This window comes from Xylaria bambusicola (genome assembly GCF_022495145.1).
Source record: "Xylaria bambusicola strain CBS 139988 unplaced genomic scaffold F5B22scaffold_9, whole genome shotgun sequence".
NCBI lineage: Eukaryota > Fungi > Ascomycota > Sordariomycetes > Xylariales > Xylariaceae > Xylaria > Xylaria bambusicola.
Window position 1 is genome coordinate 368,953 of NW_025953562.1, and position 18,202 is coordinate 387,154.

The 18,202-nt window shown below is 48.7% G+C and overlaps 6 protein-coding genes across 6 annotated transcripts; 2 read left to right on the forward strand and 4 right to left on the reverse strand.

Annotated features, from left to right (window-relative positions):
* The first annotated feature begins 52 nt into the window (after window positions 1-52).
* On the forward strand, window positions 53-1,250 carry F5B22DRAFT_596405 (ribonuclease H-like domain-containing protein). Its single transcript, XM_047974229.1, has one exon. The coding sequence runs from the start codon at window positions 227-229 to the stop codon at window positions 1,064-1,066; it is 840 nt and encodes a 279-aa protein (XP_047833311.1). The 5' UTR covers window positions 53-226; the 3' UTR covers window positions 1,067-1,250.
* A 229-nt stretch (window positions 1,251-1,479) lies between these two features.
* F5B22DRAFT_568572 (cytochrome P450) lies at window positions 1,480-3,857 on the reverse strand. The gene is made up of 5 exons (XM_047973135.1): window positions 3,163-3,857; window positions 2,505-3,043; window positions 2,370-2,442; window positions 1,735-2,286; window positions 1,480-1,654 (listed from the first exon to the last, which is right to left on the reverse strand). The coding sequence occupies exons 1-5, from the start codon at window positions 3,403-3,405 to the stop codon at window positions 1,532-1,534; spliced, it is 1,530 nt and encodes a 509-aa protein (XP_047833312.1). The 5' UTR covers window positions 3,406-3,857; the 3' UTR covers window positions 1,480-1,531.
* A 1,746-nt stretch (window positions 3,858-5,603) lies between these two features.
* Window positions 5,604-7,391, forward strand: F5B22DRAFT_568447 (FAD-binding domain-containing protein). Its single transcript, XM_047973134.1, has 2 exons — window positions 5,604-6,626; window positions 6,689-7,391. The coding sequence occupies exons 1-2, from the start codon at window positions 5,701-5,703 to the stop codon at window positions 7,191-7,193; spliced, it is 1,431 nt and encodes a 476-aa protein (XP_047833313.1). The 5' UTR covers window positions 5,604-5,700; the 3' UTR covers window positions 7,194-7,391.
* A 992-nt stretch (window positions 7,392-8,383) lies between these two features.
* F5B22DRAFT_644023 (Jacalin-like lectin domain-containing protein) lies at window positions 8,384-10,162 on the reverse strand (the record flags this gene model as incomplete). The annotated part of the gene is made up of 6 exons (XM_047978364.1): window positions 8,384-9,117; window positions 9,174-9,339; window positions 9,426-9,596; window positions 9,659-9,844; window positions 9,904-9,917; window positions 9,982-10,162. 6 exons carry the CDS (start codon window positions 10,160-10,162, stop codon window positions 8,384-8,386), a joined length of 1,452 nt encoding a protein of 483 aa, XP_047833314.1.
* Window positions 10,163-12,814: 2,652 nt separating this feature from the next.
* Window positions 12,815-14,999, reverse strand: F5B22DRAFT_568733 (putative cytochrome P450). Its single transcript, XM_047973136.1, has 7 exons — window positions 14,749-14,999; window positions 14,591-14,683; window positions 14,464-14,533; window positions 14,018-14,413; window positions 13,782-13,962; window positions 13,613-13,726; window positions 12,815-13,560 (listed from the first exon to the last, which is right to left on the reverse strand). The coding sequence occupies exons 1-7, from the start codon at window positions 14,812-14,814 to the stop codon at window positions 12,945-12,947; spliced, it is 1,536 nt and encodes a 511-aa protein (XP_047833315.1). The 5' UTR covers window positions 14,815-14,999; the 3' UTR covers window positions 12,815-12,944.
* Window positions 15,000-15,632: 633 nt separating this feature from the next.
* On the reverse strand, window positions 15,633-17,477 carry F5B22DRAFT_596436 (uncharacterized protein). The gene is made up of 4 exons (XM_047974230.1): window positions 17,374-17,477; window positions 16,804-17,319; window positions 16,075-16,753; window positions 15,633-16,016 (listed from the first exon to the last, which is right to left on the reverse strand). Exons 1-4 carry the CDS (start codon window positions 17,470-17,472, stop codon window positions 15,733-15,735), a joined length of 1,578 nt encoding a protein of 525 aa, XP_047833316.1. The 5' UTR covers window positions 17,473-17,477; the 3' UTR covers window positions 15,633-15,732.
* Window positions 17,478-18,202: the final 725 nt, after the last annotated feature.

The window sequence follows — 18,202 nt, forward strand, 5'->3', positions numbered from 1 at the left end:
TTGTGGCGTTTGTTCAACCGTTTGCTAACGTCTACTCTTCCCAAGCCGTTTCGTTGGGGAGAAATCTTCTCTCTAACAATCAATACGATTGACCATTTGCCTTAATTTGATACTACTGGCCTAGTGTTATAAGCTTCATGGCGCTCTTGAGCGAGGTATCGTACTTCTAGAATCCCTGAGACGGCTTCACCCTCTTTCTCTATCAACCGGTCAGACAAAACGAACTATGGCTTCTAGTTTCTACCCGGAGAAGTATCTCGGAAGAGCTCTTCGCTCTGGCGAAACTATTGAAGTTCCGATGACACTCACTCGTCTCCGCGACGACGAGTTCAATTCCTTAATAGTCGCTGTAGACGGCGCATGTCGCAATAACGGTCAACCTGATGCTCGAGCAGCACTGGGCGTCTTCTTCGGAGACGACAGCAGCTGGAACAAATCCGACCGACTACCCCATCGCGACGCTAGCTCGCAGCGCGCTGAGCTATGCGCTGCCTTGCGAGCTCTGAAAACCATTGGCAACCTTGTCGCTCATGAGTGGAAACACCATATCACTTCCGGTCGAACTCTGGATAGAGTCATTGTCAAATCGGACTCAGCTTATCTTGTCAATGGGATAACGGAGTGGATCTTCAAGTGGCTCGATAACGGCTTCACTAATGCGCGATCACAACCCGTCCAGAATCAAGACTTGTTCAAGGAGCTCTTGCATGTGATCAACCGTCTGGGTCGCGAGAAGAGGATCAGGGTCCTCTTCTGGCACGTTATGCGTGAGCAAAATGCAGATGCAGATCGGTTGGCGAATGCTGCTCTTGATGCATTCCAAGCCCCTGTTTGGGACTATCGCAACCCACCTACGCAGCAGGAGGCGGAGACATACGCGAGTGAGCGGGTCTGGCGTTGGCATCAGCGTCTTGGACACATACCTTTGGAGGAACTACAAGAAACCTTGAGTGTAACGAGGGGCATTGATGTTACACACGAACAGATTCAAACCGAAATCGATAAAGGGGTTCGGTGCCAGAGGTGTAGGAGCCTTGAGAGATTATCTGGTTCATATGTGTTTTAGAGCTCGGTGTGAGAGGAAAAACAATGAGGGTCGGAAGTGATAAATGCATGCGCACTCGGGGCCACCTACGAAGTGAATCGTTAATTTTCTTTGTAGAAACACCGGGCACCGTTCTTGTTTGAGTGCATGGTCACAATGTCTTAGAGTTACAGCTATGAGGCGAGGCGGATTCAGTTCATAATCCAGATATTGCTAATGTGTTCCCTAGCCAATGGAAAGCTATTCAAGAAAATAATATTGAGCCATTTCCCATATGTTCAATCTACCATATAACGACCTTGTCGTACACCACCGACATCATTCTCTGTGAATTCAGGGAGAGGAGGGTTGCCTTGAGACTACTGACAAATAATATTGAATGATATTTAACAGGGCCGTAGATAACTGAGTAAGAATAATTTGACGAATGATAAATATAGGAATGGTAAAAAAAACACCTCCCGGGACCGTGGTTGCCCTAATACATCACCCCATTGTCGTGTCTTCCGTTACCCTCGTCCAGAAATCATGAACCAACCAGGTTGTATATACTTCTCGTCTCCATGGCTTTTCTGGGTTGGCGGTTTGGAAGTTAAAGTTCCTAAATAACTGCAAGTTTGGAAATCTGTATCAGCAAGCTGTACCACTTGCAAAGCATAATAATACTTTGTATCAAAAAGTGCCCTTACCTCAACAAATACCTTGTTCATCTCTATAACCGCCAAAGTCTTTCCCAGGCACGTGAAATAGCCGCCGCCAAAGGCGAGGTCGAGAACCTTCACCTTGTATGCAACATCTGGCCCACTGCCAAGGAAACGTTCTGGGCGGAAGATATCCGCATCTTTACCAAAGACCTCCTCGCAGCGCATCAAGGACTCGTAATTCACGTATACATCGGTTCCGCCAGGTATTGGTATACCGCAGATGGTATCTCCAGAATCAGGTACTTGTTTCGGAAATCCATAGTTTACAGGCATCATGATTCGGAAGCCCTCTCGTACCACGGCTTGCGTGTACTCGAGACTCTTGGCTTCCTCGTTAGTGACGGGACTAGAGATACGACCGTCTGAAATTGCGTCCCTGATTTCCTGTTTGAGCTTCCAGTAGACCGCTGGCGTGGACATCAAGAGTAATAAAGTGCCACGTATCATCATGATAGTAGTATCAGAACCAGCTGGAACCAAGATTGCTAAATCTAGTTGACATTCGCGGGCGGAGTGGCCGTGTTCAATCCATATATCCTGAGTGAATAATTATCAGCTATCAACCTCACGTTTAGATTGACATTTGGTGGCGGAAAAAGGGTGTGAAGTCTCCAACGTACTAGGATGTCTTGTTCCCTCGGAGCTTTCTCTGGTGTTACGCTAAAGCGCCGCTTCACTGCATCTTCGAGCACCCTGAAGAGAAGTCAGTATTAATATTACTAATTCATAGAACGATAAGGAGGGCATATTCATACCCTAAGAAAAGGCCTAGCCCTTTAGTATCTGTAGTCCTGGGGGCGAAAAGCTTCAGAAATACTGACGACATGAAGATTTTTCGGGCCAGCGGTATGTGTAACCACGACTGGATCGAAGGTATAACGGTTTTTCTCATCTCCAGATACCCGAAATGATCTTCATTTGCTTGTAAATTGCCCCATGGCTGTCCCATCGATAGCTCTGAGATTAGATCCAGCTGAAAGTGTTCTATTAGTAGACCGATTTCTATGGTCTCTTCTCCCTTGGCTATTCTGTCACGAATAGTCTTTATAAGAGCTGTCAGCCATTTATCGAGCTTAGTCTCTAGAAATGGTACGTTCTTCCCGGAAAACGCTGGTGCCAGTTTTGCCTTCCGCTTGTTGTGACTGGGAGTGTTTGTCATGGTGAACACGCTGTCGCCTCGGTGGTCGAACCGCGCGTTTGTATACCACTGACTCCTCAGGTAGTTAGACCTAGGCGAGATTATTCGAAACAAAGTTTCTGGATCAAAAGTCGAGATAGCGTCTGGAGCGACCCGCTAAGGCCAAAAATATACAATGTCAGTAGGGAGTGTTTGAATAATATTGATAGAACCAGCCATTCCGCCTTGACGTAAGGAGGTCGAGGGACGAGAGACAAGTAGTTTGCAGCACATACCATTACACGTCCATACTTCTTCTGCGCATCTGCGATAATCTGGTTACTTTGACCCGTGCAGATAGCCCAGAACCCCCAAATATTGTTGAAGGATGCCAAAAACGGCCCTGGAATATGCCGCAGCTTATACCAGGCCACAACAGAGCTAACGATGTACCATGTAAAAGTAAGGCCCGCTGCACTCAATGCCGCCTGCGTCCAACCTAGCTTTCCACTAGCATCGAGAAAAGGTATCAAAGACATATTGAGTCAACGGATTTGGTGATTTTTGTTGTCGGATCTAAAATTGCTAGGGCACCAAGCTCCAAGGATCATGGAGAACGCCACAAGCAGCCCTTATAAGGTGGCTGTAGGGTTTACTGCGGCGGACACAGCTCCTGTGATAAACATGGGCCTTCATGATACGACCAACGGCGGGAACAGCGATGGCGTACATGAGTAATTCTCTGCGATCTTGAGATGCTCATCGAACTGGCTGAATGCTACGTCAATCAATGAATCGATCAATGAATCGGCATATATGTGCTGTTCACACCCTCCTGCTGCAATCCATGCAAATAATCAGAGGGGCGGCCAAGCCTATTAGATGTATTGGTTAATCACGAGGAATGGTATAGCTTAGGAGTCGATCTATGTAGCTGATAGTCATGTACGCGGAAGACAATCCAGCTCACCAATCCACTTACGGCCTAAATATCCCATTTTCTCCCCGTACATGCTGTATTGATAACGAAAATATGTTTAAAGTAGGACAGACTAAGGAGAGTAAGGCTGTAACACGTCATGTATTAAGAAGAAATCAGCGTGAACCTACTCGCACATTCTTGACTCAACAAAATACCTCATGATCATCCTGCACCGACAGCATAGGTAGGTATGTCATACATGCATATCTAAGGTGATTAGCAGATATAATCTACTACCTCCCGATAGTATGGCTCCTGGATTGGTCGACTGGATACATCGCACAACCTAGAGTGCATGTGATCTTTGCCACCTGTGACACCAACCTAAAAGGAAGGCACTCCGACGTATGTACGCGATGGTTAGTGTCATGAGTCCAGGCGTTTTTATCAGTATCGGCGTCATCTTGTTTATAACATCAGCCAATCATCTTTACTTAGCGTTCTGATCTTTCTCTCATCACGATGGTCAAGGCATGTTTATCGCGTTGCGTCCCAGCGGTTGATGGAAAGGCTTGGCGAAGTCACGTATTATCCTCCGGTTGGATAGATCCTCCTACCATTGCTTACTTCAATGAATGCCGTTTTCATGCACTCCAAACTCCAACCGTCGGTACCCTTGACAAAAGCAAGCGAGATGCAACCCACACGTGGATTCAGTATAGGTACCGGTAATCGTCGCAGTGGCTAGCCCGGTACCGAAAGGTCTGCAATACTCTGAACTGGAGTACCGGTATCCGGGCTTCCGTACTTCGTACGTATATATACAGCCTTTGAGTGGCAAAGCTACGCCGGCTGTCGTAATAGCTAGTTTATTGATTTTAATCGTTCAGTAGCACCCAATTATATTATACTTAGGAGCGGACTATAAGGAAAGGAGTAAAGAATATATTACGGTACCTCAACAAGTCCCAAAGAATGGATGATCCCCCGCGTCAACTGAAGTAGAGCGTGTGGCACTTGAAGTAGTTAGAAAAGGAGGAGCTCAGGGGATGAATAGACCCTTTTCAGGAGCAGGGTTAAGCCTGTAGTCATCGGGCTGTTGCAGCTGTCTGACATTGATAGCCATGTTTAGGATGTATCCCTTTGGCTGCCATTTCCGCCCCCAAATGCAAGATTTAGAGACAAGGATTTATAGCCAATTAGAACGGAGTGATTTCGCTCGTTTCTGCATACAACGATCTGTGACTTTTAGTTGCGGAAATGGCGGCCAAAGAAATACCATCAAAATTAGTATGACGCGCAATATAATCGCTAATTATGACTTATAATGTACGCATTTTCTTCTCAATAATTGCAAGAGAAATAAAGTCAAAAGAAGTGACAATGTGGCCAAAGCGCTATCTCTAAACTATTTCCGCATAACTACCTAGGTAGGTACTGAAAGGCAGGAGTGTTGAAGGTGAAGGTGTTGAAGTTAGACGTGGGAGTGGGGTATAATTAGGGCTGGTGATAACTTCAAGCGGTAGATGCAGGTAGCTAGCCATTAGTAGACCAATCGCTAAGTATATGAAGATTACTAAGGTTGGGTACTTGGTAATGATAAATGCCGCAGATGACTTGTGGTTAGATAGCCTAACAACTGCAGGCTCAACAATGGCTGACTGCAGATTTAACCCTGCCTGCCCCTTCTTAGTATCTGCCGTATATGTAACACACATTCTGACCAGACTTCATGTAGTTGGCTCAAATCTGACAATTGTCTTGTCTCTGGGCAGCCTCTTTCTTCTGGTACGCTCATTTAACCTGTGAGTGGTAGGGCTCATTGTACTACCACGATACATTGTGATGGCGTGACTTTATAGAGTCGCAACCAACTCTTTTCGTAGTCTCGCCATCCACCAGCCACACCAACATGGCCTTAACCCCTCCTCCTGCTCTCGATGACGCGGGGCTACTCTCACAGGTGCTGTGTCCCGCGGAGGTTGCGTACGAAGAGCGTGTTGCATCTTACTGGTCAAATACAGCCAAGAAGAGGCCCACAAGGATCCTTCGTCCGGCGTCAGCTGAAGAGCTCTCGCGCGACCTAGTCACGCTCGTCAATGCTCGCCAGCTCTTCGCTGTCCGTAGCGGCGGGCACAGCATGCCGGAAGGGGCCAGCAACATCGAAGACGGAGTGACCATCGACCTCGGCCTCATCGACCAGATCGTATTTGACAAAGAGTCTGAGACGGTCCAAGTCGGGTCCGGCTGTTTATGGAACCAGGTGTACGGAGAACTCCAGAAGCACAATCGCGCAGTTGTCGGTGGGCGTGCGGGCAGTGTCGGCGTCGGTGGTTTCCTTCTCGGTGGGGGGAATGCCTGGCTCACGGCACAGAGGGGTTGGGCGTGCGATAACATCGTCGCCGCCGAGGTTGTCCTGGCCGACGGTAAGATCGTAAGTGCCAATAGGAGCGATCACGCCGATCTGCTACAGGTGCTCAAAGGTGGAGGGAACAACTTCGGCATCGTCACCCGATTCACTCTTACGACTGTGCCCCTCGATCAAGTCTGGGCTGGAATCCTAGTGACCCCTAAAGATACGATACCCAAAATCTGTCGAATGACCATGGACTTCGTTACGAAGATAAAGCAGAACACGGAAAACAATCTCATCATTGTCATTGGATACCAACCCGATCTCAAAGACGTAACTGCGATCGTGTTAGTGGTTAACACAGCAGGGGTGACGGATGACCCCATTTTCGATGAATGGAAAGAGCTCCCCAGGATCACAGAAATGATCAAGACGACCTCACTATATGACCTCTCTTTCGAGGCTACATTGCCTAAGGACCATTAGTAAGTGGACTATTCGCTAGGGCATCTGACAATTAGACGGCCATACTAATCGCTTTCCATAGTACGAGTTGGTTCACCCTAACTTTCAAGAGTGACCCGCGCATCATGCTCAAGGCCTCTGAGCTTCATGACGAGCTTGTAGCTAGTCTAAAGTCCTTCATGCCAGACGGCGACTTCATGTCACAGTGTACCTTCCAGCCTCTTCCCATGATCATAGCCCAGCAGTCGCTCAGAGCTGGGGGCAACATCATGGGTGTCGAAGACAACAAGAGCGACGGAATTCTGTTCCAGGTGATTGTAATCATGAAGACGGAAGAGCAACATGCCTTTGCCTATGCTCAGGCGAAGGGGTACGTGGAGAGTTTGAAAGAGTTCGCGCAATCGATAGAGGGCGGGCTCTTCCGTTGGTTGTACATGAACTACGCGGATAAGTCCCAAGATGTTCTCACGAGTTATGGACCGGAGAATGTCAAGAAGATGAGGGAAGCTGCAAATCATTACGATCCGGATGGGGTGTTCCAAAAGCTGTGTCCAGGTGGATGGAAGTTACCTGAACTTGACGATTAAGTTGCTAATACTTATTGATTTACTTCACAGTAGCATCGTTCATTTCAACTACTTCAGATGAACATTCTGCGGAGTGAGATAGTAGCTAGCACTCGTCAAAATAATTGTCATGATCGCGCCCACCAGACTCCCTCGCGCTCAAAACGAGAAAATTGTAGGATAGTCGGTGTTTCGCGCCGTCGCCGTCAACACGCCGAGCAATTGAAGCTGACTTATGCATGTTGGTCGTTGAGTTGCAGCAGTACTACCTACTTACAGTATAACAACCCTCCCTGCCGTTATGAAACCCAAGCCGGCGGCATTGATTTAGTCTCGTCATACGTAGTTAGGTATAGCTGGAATTAGTTATATGCGCACCTCTTGTCGCTACAATCAAATATGCACATCGCGTATACATGTGCCTAAGTAAGGTATTGTCCACCCTGACCAACACATGTTACATGGGACGGATATTGAATTCGTTGTCACCGTCGTTGCAGATGCCTGCTGGGATCCGAATGCACAGGTGTATACCCAACTTATCAGCACGGTTATTCCTAGTCTACCTAGGTAGCTTGGGTGTCATCTGTTGAAGAAGCTGTAGGTTGTATGGAAGGCTAACTAGCAACCAAAGTGGAAGTTCTGGGCTCCAAAAGTGAGGGAAAAACTGGGCTTTACGGTCACAATTGTCACCTGACCCCATAGGTGCCTACCCACTATAAGTAGCCTTCTGTACGGAGTCCACAGTGGTACTACAGCTAGCTCTCCATCACTTCTACAACTTGATACAAGGAAATATAAAATCAGTCAGACTACCAGCAACAATGCTTCACTCAAGGCGGATCTAGACTATTCACGTTCCTATTGGGTAAGCCTTGTTCCTGGTTGCCTCGAGATAGAAAGCGATGATGGCCATGGAGATGAGGATCTCACGACTGGCCTGCCTCATCTTCGCGCCCTGGGCTGCAGTGGTATACTCGATCTCAGGGATAAAGTCTCAGCCGTTTGTTGAAATTGCGTGTTGAATTCTGTCTCTGTTCTTCTTTTCTATGATACAGAGATTACTGTGACATATATACACAGGTGAGTTCCGAGAGCTATTACAAATCATTCTTCTATATCCTTCATGTGGCAAAGAACCATCTGGATGCCGCACATCTGACAGATGCTCTGTCGAGGCATCTATTCCAAGATGAAGTTTGAGTGCGCGACTACAGAGGCTTGGTCTCGTAGGTGGTATGGCACTTAGTCGCGCTGGCACTGTCAAAGGTGCCATCGACAGCAAAGGTCCTCTTCCCACCCCCGGCATAAGTGACGGTGATGTTGCCCCTCCATTTGAGGTCATGGACAGCCACCTTATACGCCACGGCCCGGCCCTGTAGCTGCATGCTGGGCCGGACGGTAACGGTCTGCTCGATGGTCTCAGTGTATGTGCGCGACACAGTCTTGCCATCTGTCGCCGTGTTGCCCCATTCCTTCTCGCCGCTGGCCTCGACGCCGGCCTTGACCGAGACCTCGCCCTCGGCGACGTACGGGATGCCACGCTTGCCCTTCGCGGTGACCTCGAAGGCCACCTTGCCGCCGACCTTGTTGCGGCTCGAGTCGGACAGCGTGATGGTCGAGGACTTGGACGCCTGCATGGCCCACACTACCTTGGCCGACATATTGTCCATCGTCGTGTTGACGACGCTCTGATCGCTAGTCCAGGCCGTCTCTGGGCTGCTGGTGATGGCCGAGCTGATGTCCTCGAACCAGTCGATGCTCAGGGCGAAGTTGACTGGCGGATCGGGGGACCATACCGGAGCTAGGCGGTCTACACGGCGAGCGGATCGGCCTTGGAAACACATAAGGGACATATTGGCATCGGCGGCCGAGTCGTGTCCGGAAAATGGTGGGTTCCAAACGAATGCGTGACCTCCGTCGCCACCGTATGTCTGGCTGGCACCTATAAGACATGGAGTCAGTAAACCTCGACATGAATGGCATCAGGTGAACACGTACGGCCCTTGTTCGTGAAGAACTGCAATCTATCGATGAGTTGTTCAGCCCGACCCTCGACACGTATGATGCGCTCGTTGTTTTCTAGCGTGAAGACGTAGGCGTCGCCTCCGTCTCCTCCCTGACGGCCCGTTCGGACTTCGCGACCGTCGATGTCGGCGAAGACACACTCCAGAATCAACATCATCAGCATCAGATTATCTAAGGCTGATTGGTGGCCAGTGAGAAACTAGTTCAGGGATGGGAAATAGTCACCTCGATCGCGTCTACGGTTCTAGCCGCTCGGATGTGGATGGCCTTCAGGACGAAGGGGAATGCATTGCTGACGGTGGTGAGCATGTCGAATGGATCGCCTCCGTCGCCACCCTGGGCATCTCCCACTGCAACATGTTCACTGTCCAGCTCGCGCGCATTCGACCATATCGGCTGTGGGGCTGCTATCAGATACACATTTGTCACGTTGGGATATCACCGGGACTTGGACTTACATCCAACGAATTGAGGATATCCCCCGAGCGGCCTTCAAAGGCCATCAGAGCTCGTTCCCGCGTGCCGTCATGGCCGCGAAAGATGGTCGGGTCGCCGCCGCTGCCGCCGTACTTGGGAGACAGTCGCCCCTTCGTGGTCTGAAACTGGATGGCGTCGATCTCACTACCGGACCATATCCAGACCGTCTAGAGATAGATAGTTAGTCTTGCTGTCTGATCATTGGTATGATGGAGAAAACTATTACAATGATTGCCTCGTCTACAGGCATTGAGCACGTTAGCAAAATGCACATTTCATCGTGAGAGTATCGCATCGAACTGACCTGAATCGAGGGCGAAGATTTCATCTCTGCCGCCATCTCCCCCATGTTTTTCCGAGCTGCTACCGTCTGCGTAGATGCACTGCAGACTGTCGACGCGGCGGGCACATCGTATGTTAATCTGTCGCAAGTTTGACTGACGCTCGGCGTCTCTAAAGGGCTGACCTCCGTCACCGCCAACCATGTTGATGCGTTCTTCGTGGTTTAAATTGGGCTGGTGAGTCTTGCAAAGTACAAGCCATCGACGATTTGCGAGAACACTTGGTATTTATAGAAGAGCAGAAAGGGTTACGAACCCTCTCCTCTTTTACCTATCATCGTCGATGGAACGCTCTCGGTCTTGCTATGCTGCCGCTTCCTGCCTGATCCCAGCCTTCCTGGTATATTCTTGCCTAAGTCGTCTGTCGCTTGCGCTCAGACGTGCTGCAAAGTTTAGGATCGGCTCAGGAGATGTAAACAAGTGAGTCAGTAAGCTAATTCATGAAAAAGAAACACACACCACGACGAGCTACTCGACATGCAAGCAGCCACTATATTGGATAGCGTATTAGCTAGACTGGGCTCGACCACTTGGCTAGTCCGCAGAACTGACTGCGCTGATATCTAGAGAGCTGAGGTGCGCTCGAAGATCCAATCTTCGTTTGTCTACGACCAGGAGCGTTTCGACGTGAGAAGCTGTGCCAGGGGCTATGTCCTAGCCCGGAGCCTTTTCTCCTCTACTCCCTGACAGGCGCTGAGGGGACTACAACGTGGCTGGCTTCAGCACCGAAAGAACCCAACTAGGATGCTGTAGGGCTGAACGACCGTAACGGGTTGTTCCAGACATGCCAGCAGCGGCTTGATAACCGCTCTGGGGAAAGATCTCGCCGGGCCGCAAATCCAGACTTGATTGACAGACAGCCACGATCGCTCAAATGGGCCTAGGTGACTGCTAGCATCTCAGCTGAAAACACTCTGGTCGGTTCCGATCCTCCCACTTGTGACTTGTTTGGTGTTGTGTTGTTTCTACAAGTTGGAAACTTGGCTGCGTGGGGCGACGCCGCTAATATATTTGTCGGGAACGTTACAGAGCCGCGGGAGCTAACAGTATTATACCATAAGCTACCTTTCCACTCAAGGAATAGCTTCGATTTGATAGGAGTGTTTCAAGAACGCCATCATCGTATACGAACGTTGATGTTTTTGCTTCTTCACGATAGGGTAGGTGGCGTAATTCTAGATCACACTCGTCGTCGCATAAGAGTTGACGGACTCTTAAGTTTCTCTAGAGAAGTCTAAGCTAACAGGGTTCAGCTAAGCAATGTAGACAGCTAAGAGGCTAACGGATCACAATTGGATTAAATATATCAATTATGCATGTGAGGGTGCCTTTTACGCTGGAATTAGGTCAGCCATCGATATTCCAATAGTTGATGCACCTCAATGGCGACGAGTCTCCTGACAACGGCCGCGCTAGATGGCCGTATCCTATACCATTTCCACGCTCTGCATCGAACGCAACCTACACATGTAGCCAGCCGCTCAAGAAACACCGACGCAACAATAACATCCAAGCTAGAACTGCGTGCCACAATTCGCGCCGGCCACACTGAGGATAGTGTTCCACGTAGCCAGCTGATCAACCGTAATCTCATTACTCTGGGCGAATATGTAGCAGTAATATCAGTCCACGGCGATCTTGTACTTGTTGCAATTACTCACGATACTGTTCGCCTGCGTCGGCGCCGGGATCGCAGGACCCGTGCTACTGGAAGAAGTAGGCGTGGGCGTCGTCGCTGGGGTGCTGGTGTTGTGATGGTGGTGGTTGTCGGTTTGTACGCCAAGAGGCAGTATCGCACGCCTCTTTGGAACACTCAGTTTGGACTTGCTGTGTCGAGAGATGGATTCCTGTGCTTTGGTAAGCAATCTGACCGAGTGGCATTTGCGGGTGGGTTGTTGTCCGTGATGTTCAGCACCGGGGGAGTGTAAGTCGCCTTGGGAGCGGATGACCAAGCGGAGGTTGTGGTCGCGTTATTGTGCGCCACATAGCCGGGATATCCGGGGTAAGTGGTTAGATTACCGACCGGCGCAACGCACTAGCTCGAGAGAGCGAAAAGATTCGCGATAGTAGAACATGTGCCACCTGCTTTGACTGCAATATATGTGGTGCATGTGTTCTGAATGCAGAGAGAACCTGTGGCGTTGAAACCGGCACAGTATGTTTTCAAGCTGTTATCTGCATAGACAATCAATCAGCTTTCAGCATAAGTTGAGACGCAATGAGCCTAAAAAAGGTTCATGTGACAGTGTTGAGCTTACCCGAGACGAGTCACCCGACGCTGATGCCCTGACGCTGGGCGATGGAGCGCCATGTATCTGAGGGTGAGACCTCGTATGTCTTCCCAGAGCATCTGGGCGTTGTCATTAGGGTGACGGAACTACGACTTTGCGAGATGAGTAAACAAAATGGCCGATGCCAATCTGACTTACACCATACTTGAAACAGAGTAGTGGTCACGATTGACATGCCCGCCACCTTGCAACTGCTGGTCAGAGAGCCGTACGATGCGACCAGCTCATCACCGCCATCGAAAGGCGACCCCATGGAAGTTGAAGCTGCTTCACGAAACAATTGTCACAAGGCGAGATAGGCGTAATACTATTGGACTTCCTTGCATTAGCGTTAGCGTTGTGTTAAAGCTGAATTAATCCGGTCCTCTGTCTAGCGACTTACCAAGGGGTGTTGACGCATTGACGTCCGCTTGCAACGAAGCTTCATAGGCGACATATATAATACAAAAATCATTGTAAAGTGCATTAGAACTTAGTATCATCTAAATACACAATCAACAAGCACTATTAAAGAGTATAACATGCCAAATTCTATTCTTCATCGCTTAACGTGCTAGTCAAGTAAGCTAGCACAAAGCTGCTCTATACTCATATTAAAATACCACATTGAATGCGCTTTTGGCCCTGTCCGTATCCTATAGTCTCCCACTTGATTTTTTTACACGTACAACAAGCTTATAGTCAGTGTAAATGAGGCTGCTACCCGCATCGCGCTCCCAAACGAATCCATGCGGATCTAAGAGTTCAAAGTCATAAGCCCAGAGGAATTTCGCCACTATAAGGCGAATGCTTTGCTGCGCCATATGTCTGCCGATACAAGCTCTACTCCCAATGAGAAAAGGGCGATAGGCCGCTGGGTTGTCCGTTTTGAACTCGGTACTCTCGGCCGCGCCTTCGAGCCACCTTTCCGGTCGGAATGTGGCGGGGTCGGCAAAATATTCCGGCGACCTCTGAATCGTGTATAGGTCGGCAGAGACGATGGTTCCCGCGGGAATGTATAGCCCTGCTATAATACCCGATGGGGCCGTTCGTTGCGCCGTTTTGCCATTAGCAGGTGGGAGCAGACGCAAGGTCTCACGGATGCAAGCGTTCAGAAAGGGTAATCGAGCAAGACGCTCCCCTGTAATGTCCTCTTCATTGGCGAGACTGGAGCTCAGTTCGGTACGAAGCTTGTCATAAGAGTTAGGATCACGTAGAATGTGGTAAAACATGGCAGTTAGCGTTGTAGCTGTCGTCTGGTAGCCGGCCAGTCTGAGTGCACCTGTTAGTGAAAGTCTTACGACCGGACTGGGTTCATACGAACGTCAGACCCATAGCGTTGCTGAAGAAAGCATCTGAATCAAGCGTTATACCTTGCTTCTCGCTGCCCATAATGGCGGTGAGAAAGTCCTCCCTGCCGTCTTGCCTCTCGATACAACTAGATGTAGGAATGTCAGAGCCCTGTAATTGGAAGCAAGAAATGAGCTACTCACTCGCGTAACTTTGTCGACGGCACAATCTTTGAAAGTTGCGAATGGGGTGGCATTACTGCAGTTACAAAGTTCCTGGCAATCTCAAGTGCTGGAGCGATGCCAGGTATCGCTAGAAAGAAGCCCAGGGCTTCGATCATGGGCATGGATACTTTACCAAGTTGCTTCAGTGACTCATATGTAGCTGAAAGGACCAATTAATTTTGTGTCTGCTCTAAAATTGAGTTTTCATCACTTACGCCTTTTGCCCGCCATGAGCGGCTCTCCGAAAGCTAGGTCACTAATAATCTCCCAGAAGATTGTCTCCAAAGTGTCGGCAAGATCCATGGTGCTTCCATTCTCTGCAACTTTGTCTATGTTGAGCTTAGCCATGTCGATATGGAGCTTCTGAATAGGCTCCTGCTTTGCGAGCGCTCGAGGAGTGAAAGCTTGTTCAATAACTTTGTGCAATTTCTTGTGAAGGCCTGGATCTGGTATGGTGATAAGTGTGGGGGTGTTCAAAACAAGGTCTGAGAAAAGCGTTAGGAAGGTCCCATTCTTAGAGAAACGACCGTCCTCTTGCTTTGCGTATATTGTTGTTTCCGCCTCCAAGGAAGCAAACGATACTTCGTTGAGGCTGATTCGTACAGCAGGTCCTAGGACGAATCAGTCAATCAGGCCGTAAACCATGGGGGGGCTATCTTGCCATATCGTTGGTGGAGGGCCTGTAGTTCCGAGTTGAATTTCATGCGGTACAAGGCTCTCATAATCCATAACTTCTCTTCATTAGGACTGTATACTGTGTCTTTCTTCTGTGCTATATGATGACTCACTGGGGAGAACTTCGCCAGAAATGGTCCAGGAACGTGAGAGACTGGATGGAAAAAGCAGCCATATACGATCAAGGACACAAGGGCTAGTGCAAACTGTTTGTTCTCGACTTATTAGAGAACATATAAAAACCAAAATAGGATTAAACCACGCGGCTCACAATTGCTACGGCCACACCGGTTTGTTGCCCTAGGCTCCAAGTTGCTAACAAGGAGATAACTGCCATTTTAGACGTTCGCAATGATTATGAGTGACGCATTAGTACGAAGAGTGATAGAAAGACAATTCCTGCGTCACCAAAAGTGGAGGAGCAAGAACACCAGCCATGTCAAGGAGGTCGTCACTATAACCAACTCTTGTGGGAGCGATGTGTGCAAGTCACACGAAACCCTACAGGATGATATGCTTATGTGCAGGTAGATATTGGGACCTACATTGCGGTGAAGTACTCTGACGTATCTGATAAATGTTAGACGAGTGCTGTGGGTAGTGCTGACCACCCAAAACAGAGCCAGGTGGCAGAGCTCTCTCATAGGTAGTCATTCATGCAGTCATCTCCGTTTAGTTACATTTTGTCGCCCCTCATATCATGAGTATGAGATAACATCTGCGATCAATTATACTCCCGAAGTACGTAATCCTAGATCTAGGAATTAGCTTGTCTAAAGACAATAATGAACGAGCCAACGATGTTACAAGGCACTTGCTACGCTGCGGTAAGTATCATTTTTTATTATTTTCATCTTAAATCTCCCAATGCATGATTTTGTACGCATGGCAAGGAGTAAGCGAGGGTCGTACACGCTACGTACATCTGGAACGAAGGATGTCCGTGTTTACATGATCCTGCTATAATCAGGCTTTCCAATACATGCTAATATTATACATTGGGGGTATTCGAAGGCTAGGAACGCCGATATAGGTGTATATATAAACCGAAAGTTAACTCTTCAAACGGAAAGCTTCTGAATAGAGGCATGCAGACCTTTGAAGCCTTAGTAGATTCTTATATTGTCCAAAGCCCCTTCTCCAAACCCTTATACGAGTCTTTGTTCAATCACATGCCCAGGAAGGCTAGCTCTTACAATAAAAACATAGCAATAGCTATTCCCTTCCACTTATACATCGAGCTATATGAAGAAGTTTATATGACTAGTTTGCTATTGATCTTGAATCCTCCAGCCACTAATTTCGTGAAAAAGCCCTCACTGTCATACATCTCCTTAGCCTTCTTCAAAAAGACGACGTTATCTGCCCCATAACTTGCGACCGGATCTTGATCTTCTGCAGCGTAGTTCATATATTTGAAGGGATGATATAGTTCTCTCTCCTTGGCGGCTGCTACCGATTGGGAGAGCACCGCCTTGATGCCAGCTATGACGATTTTATCATCCGATTGTTGAGACCACTCCCACCCGAAAGAACAGACTTTGACAAGAAGAAAATTGTAAGCAACGTTTCAACCATGACGGGATGAATCACTTACCAATTAGTGGACCATCTTCCTCATTGAGACCCATCACATTCCCTCCGCGCTGTGCTTGCTCTTTGAGCAAGTTTCGTGTCAGGGGTTGAATTCCCAGCATTGGCTTAAAAGCTTCGTCATTATGAAGACCCTCATCTAGCGCTTTCTTGACCTGCTCTACGAAAAAGCCGACCATGCGCTGCAATAGTTCTTTATTGACCTTAAAAGTCGCTGTTGTAAACCGGCTCCGTTTTCCTGCCGGCTCAGATCTGTTGAGCTCATCTGCAAGGTCCGACAACGACGTCACCCGCGCTGTGCTGACAATCTTCTTGGCGCCGTAAGCCTCGACATTGTCTCTGAACTGAGCTAAGATAGGAGGCTCCTCCCGTCCAAGAGCGTCGTACTGCCCGATAGCCCAAGCAAAATTACCTTGCATATATCCAAGTCCTGCAAAGAGCGAGACGTGCGGGTCTGACGGTGCCTCCTGAGCAAACCTGACAAAATTCCCAGTAATAGCCGATGTCACGGATGGGGAAAATGGCCAGACATGCAACCCTCCCCATACTGGCCCCTGATCGAATAGTTCGAGATCAAAACGTGTGATGACACCAAAATTGTTCCCACCTCCACGAAGAGCGCGATAGAGAACCGGATGGGTAGAGCGCGAGACGTCGATGACACTACCATTGGCAAGAACAACCTGAAATTATCAGCGTTTAGCACATAGATACAGTGTTTGGATCTCCTTACCTCGTAGTTGCGAATGTTGTCGCAACCCCAACCATGTAGGCCAGAGAAATGGCTCAACCCACCGCCGAGCAACAGCCCTCCCACCCCAACATCTGTCAATCTACCACCTACGACAGTTCTGTTCGTCTTCTCAAGCTCTCTGTAGACAGTTCCCCACGTGGCGCCTGCCCCCACCCTAGCAACTCTGGCGCTCTCGTCCACCACGACGTTTCTCAGGCCAGCCATGTTCACAGTGATACCGCCGTCGCTGTTGCTCGCACCAGGTATGTCTGAGTGTCCCCCGCCGCGGACGGCCAGGGGGCAGCCGGTGGAGCGTGCAGTCCCGATCAATATTGTGACATCCTCGACTGCCTGGACGTGGACGAGGCAAGCAGGCCGGAGGGATTGCTGCTGCTGCGCCCAGAAGAGTGATTTGACATCTCCTTCTGCTTCTCCAACGATAGAAGGATCCAGCCCAAAGTCTGCAACATAGGTGTCAAGTTGTTCAACTAAGAGCAGGCTAGATAGAGAAGCACACTAAGATGGTTAGATTCCCGCCAATCGGTTTCGTTTATTTTTGTAATAACGTACTGCACTCTTGCAAGACCTATAATCTATGGTGAGGCCATTACTTTCTCCAATGCAAGCACAAAGGATGTAAAGCAAGAGCCGGTTCAATGATTGGTGCATTTCCCCTCTAGATCCAGCGCGTCAAAAATAAAGACAGCGTTGAACAATCAGTATTGGGTCGCGGCTACTGTGATGTAATAAGTCACTTTCTTGCAAGTGCCCCGCGGTGTTCGTCTCTCAGTGCCAAACTTCCAAGCTAGCTCTTAGAAGTTGGCATGTGAAAACCCCGTGTAAGTCTCACCCTAATTTGCCAGGTTGGGGTTCTAGGAGGGTAGTCAGACGACTCCTGGCAGCCAGGTATTGGCGCATTATATTGATTATCTGACCATGCGCTGTAGATCTGAGACTCGCAACATGATCCTTCGCAATATGTAACCCAAAATGGCACTATAAAGCGAGAACCTCACTCGCTATCTATCCCCTACATCGCAGAACCTTTCGTTGATATGTATTACCTAAGAGCGATTCTTAATTTAACAAGTCTAAGTAAAATATAAGGTTTCACAGCAGGCTGATTCGCGAATTATAATGCGGAATGCCACTACATAGCGAAAATCTCACGGACCTTCTTTCCCTAGATCGCAAGAATTTTCCTTTTACAGTGCATGACCTGTGATAACAATTCATGATCTGATAACCTCTAGTAAGATGGGCTACATGTCATGTTGATCATGCTAGATAAACCTGTTATGTGGTTACCCATGCCACCAAATTACTACTTACGATCTTACCTATTGGGCAAGAAAACACCAGTCTCCAGCACACTTCAAGGTATGTGAAGGCTAGTAAG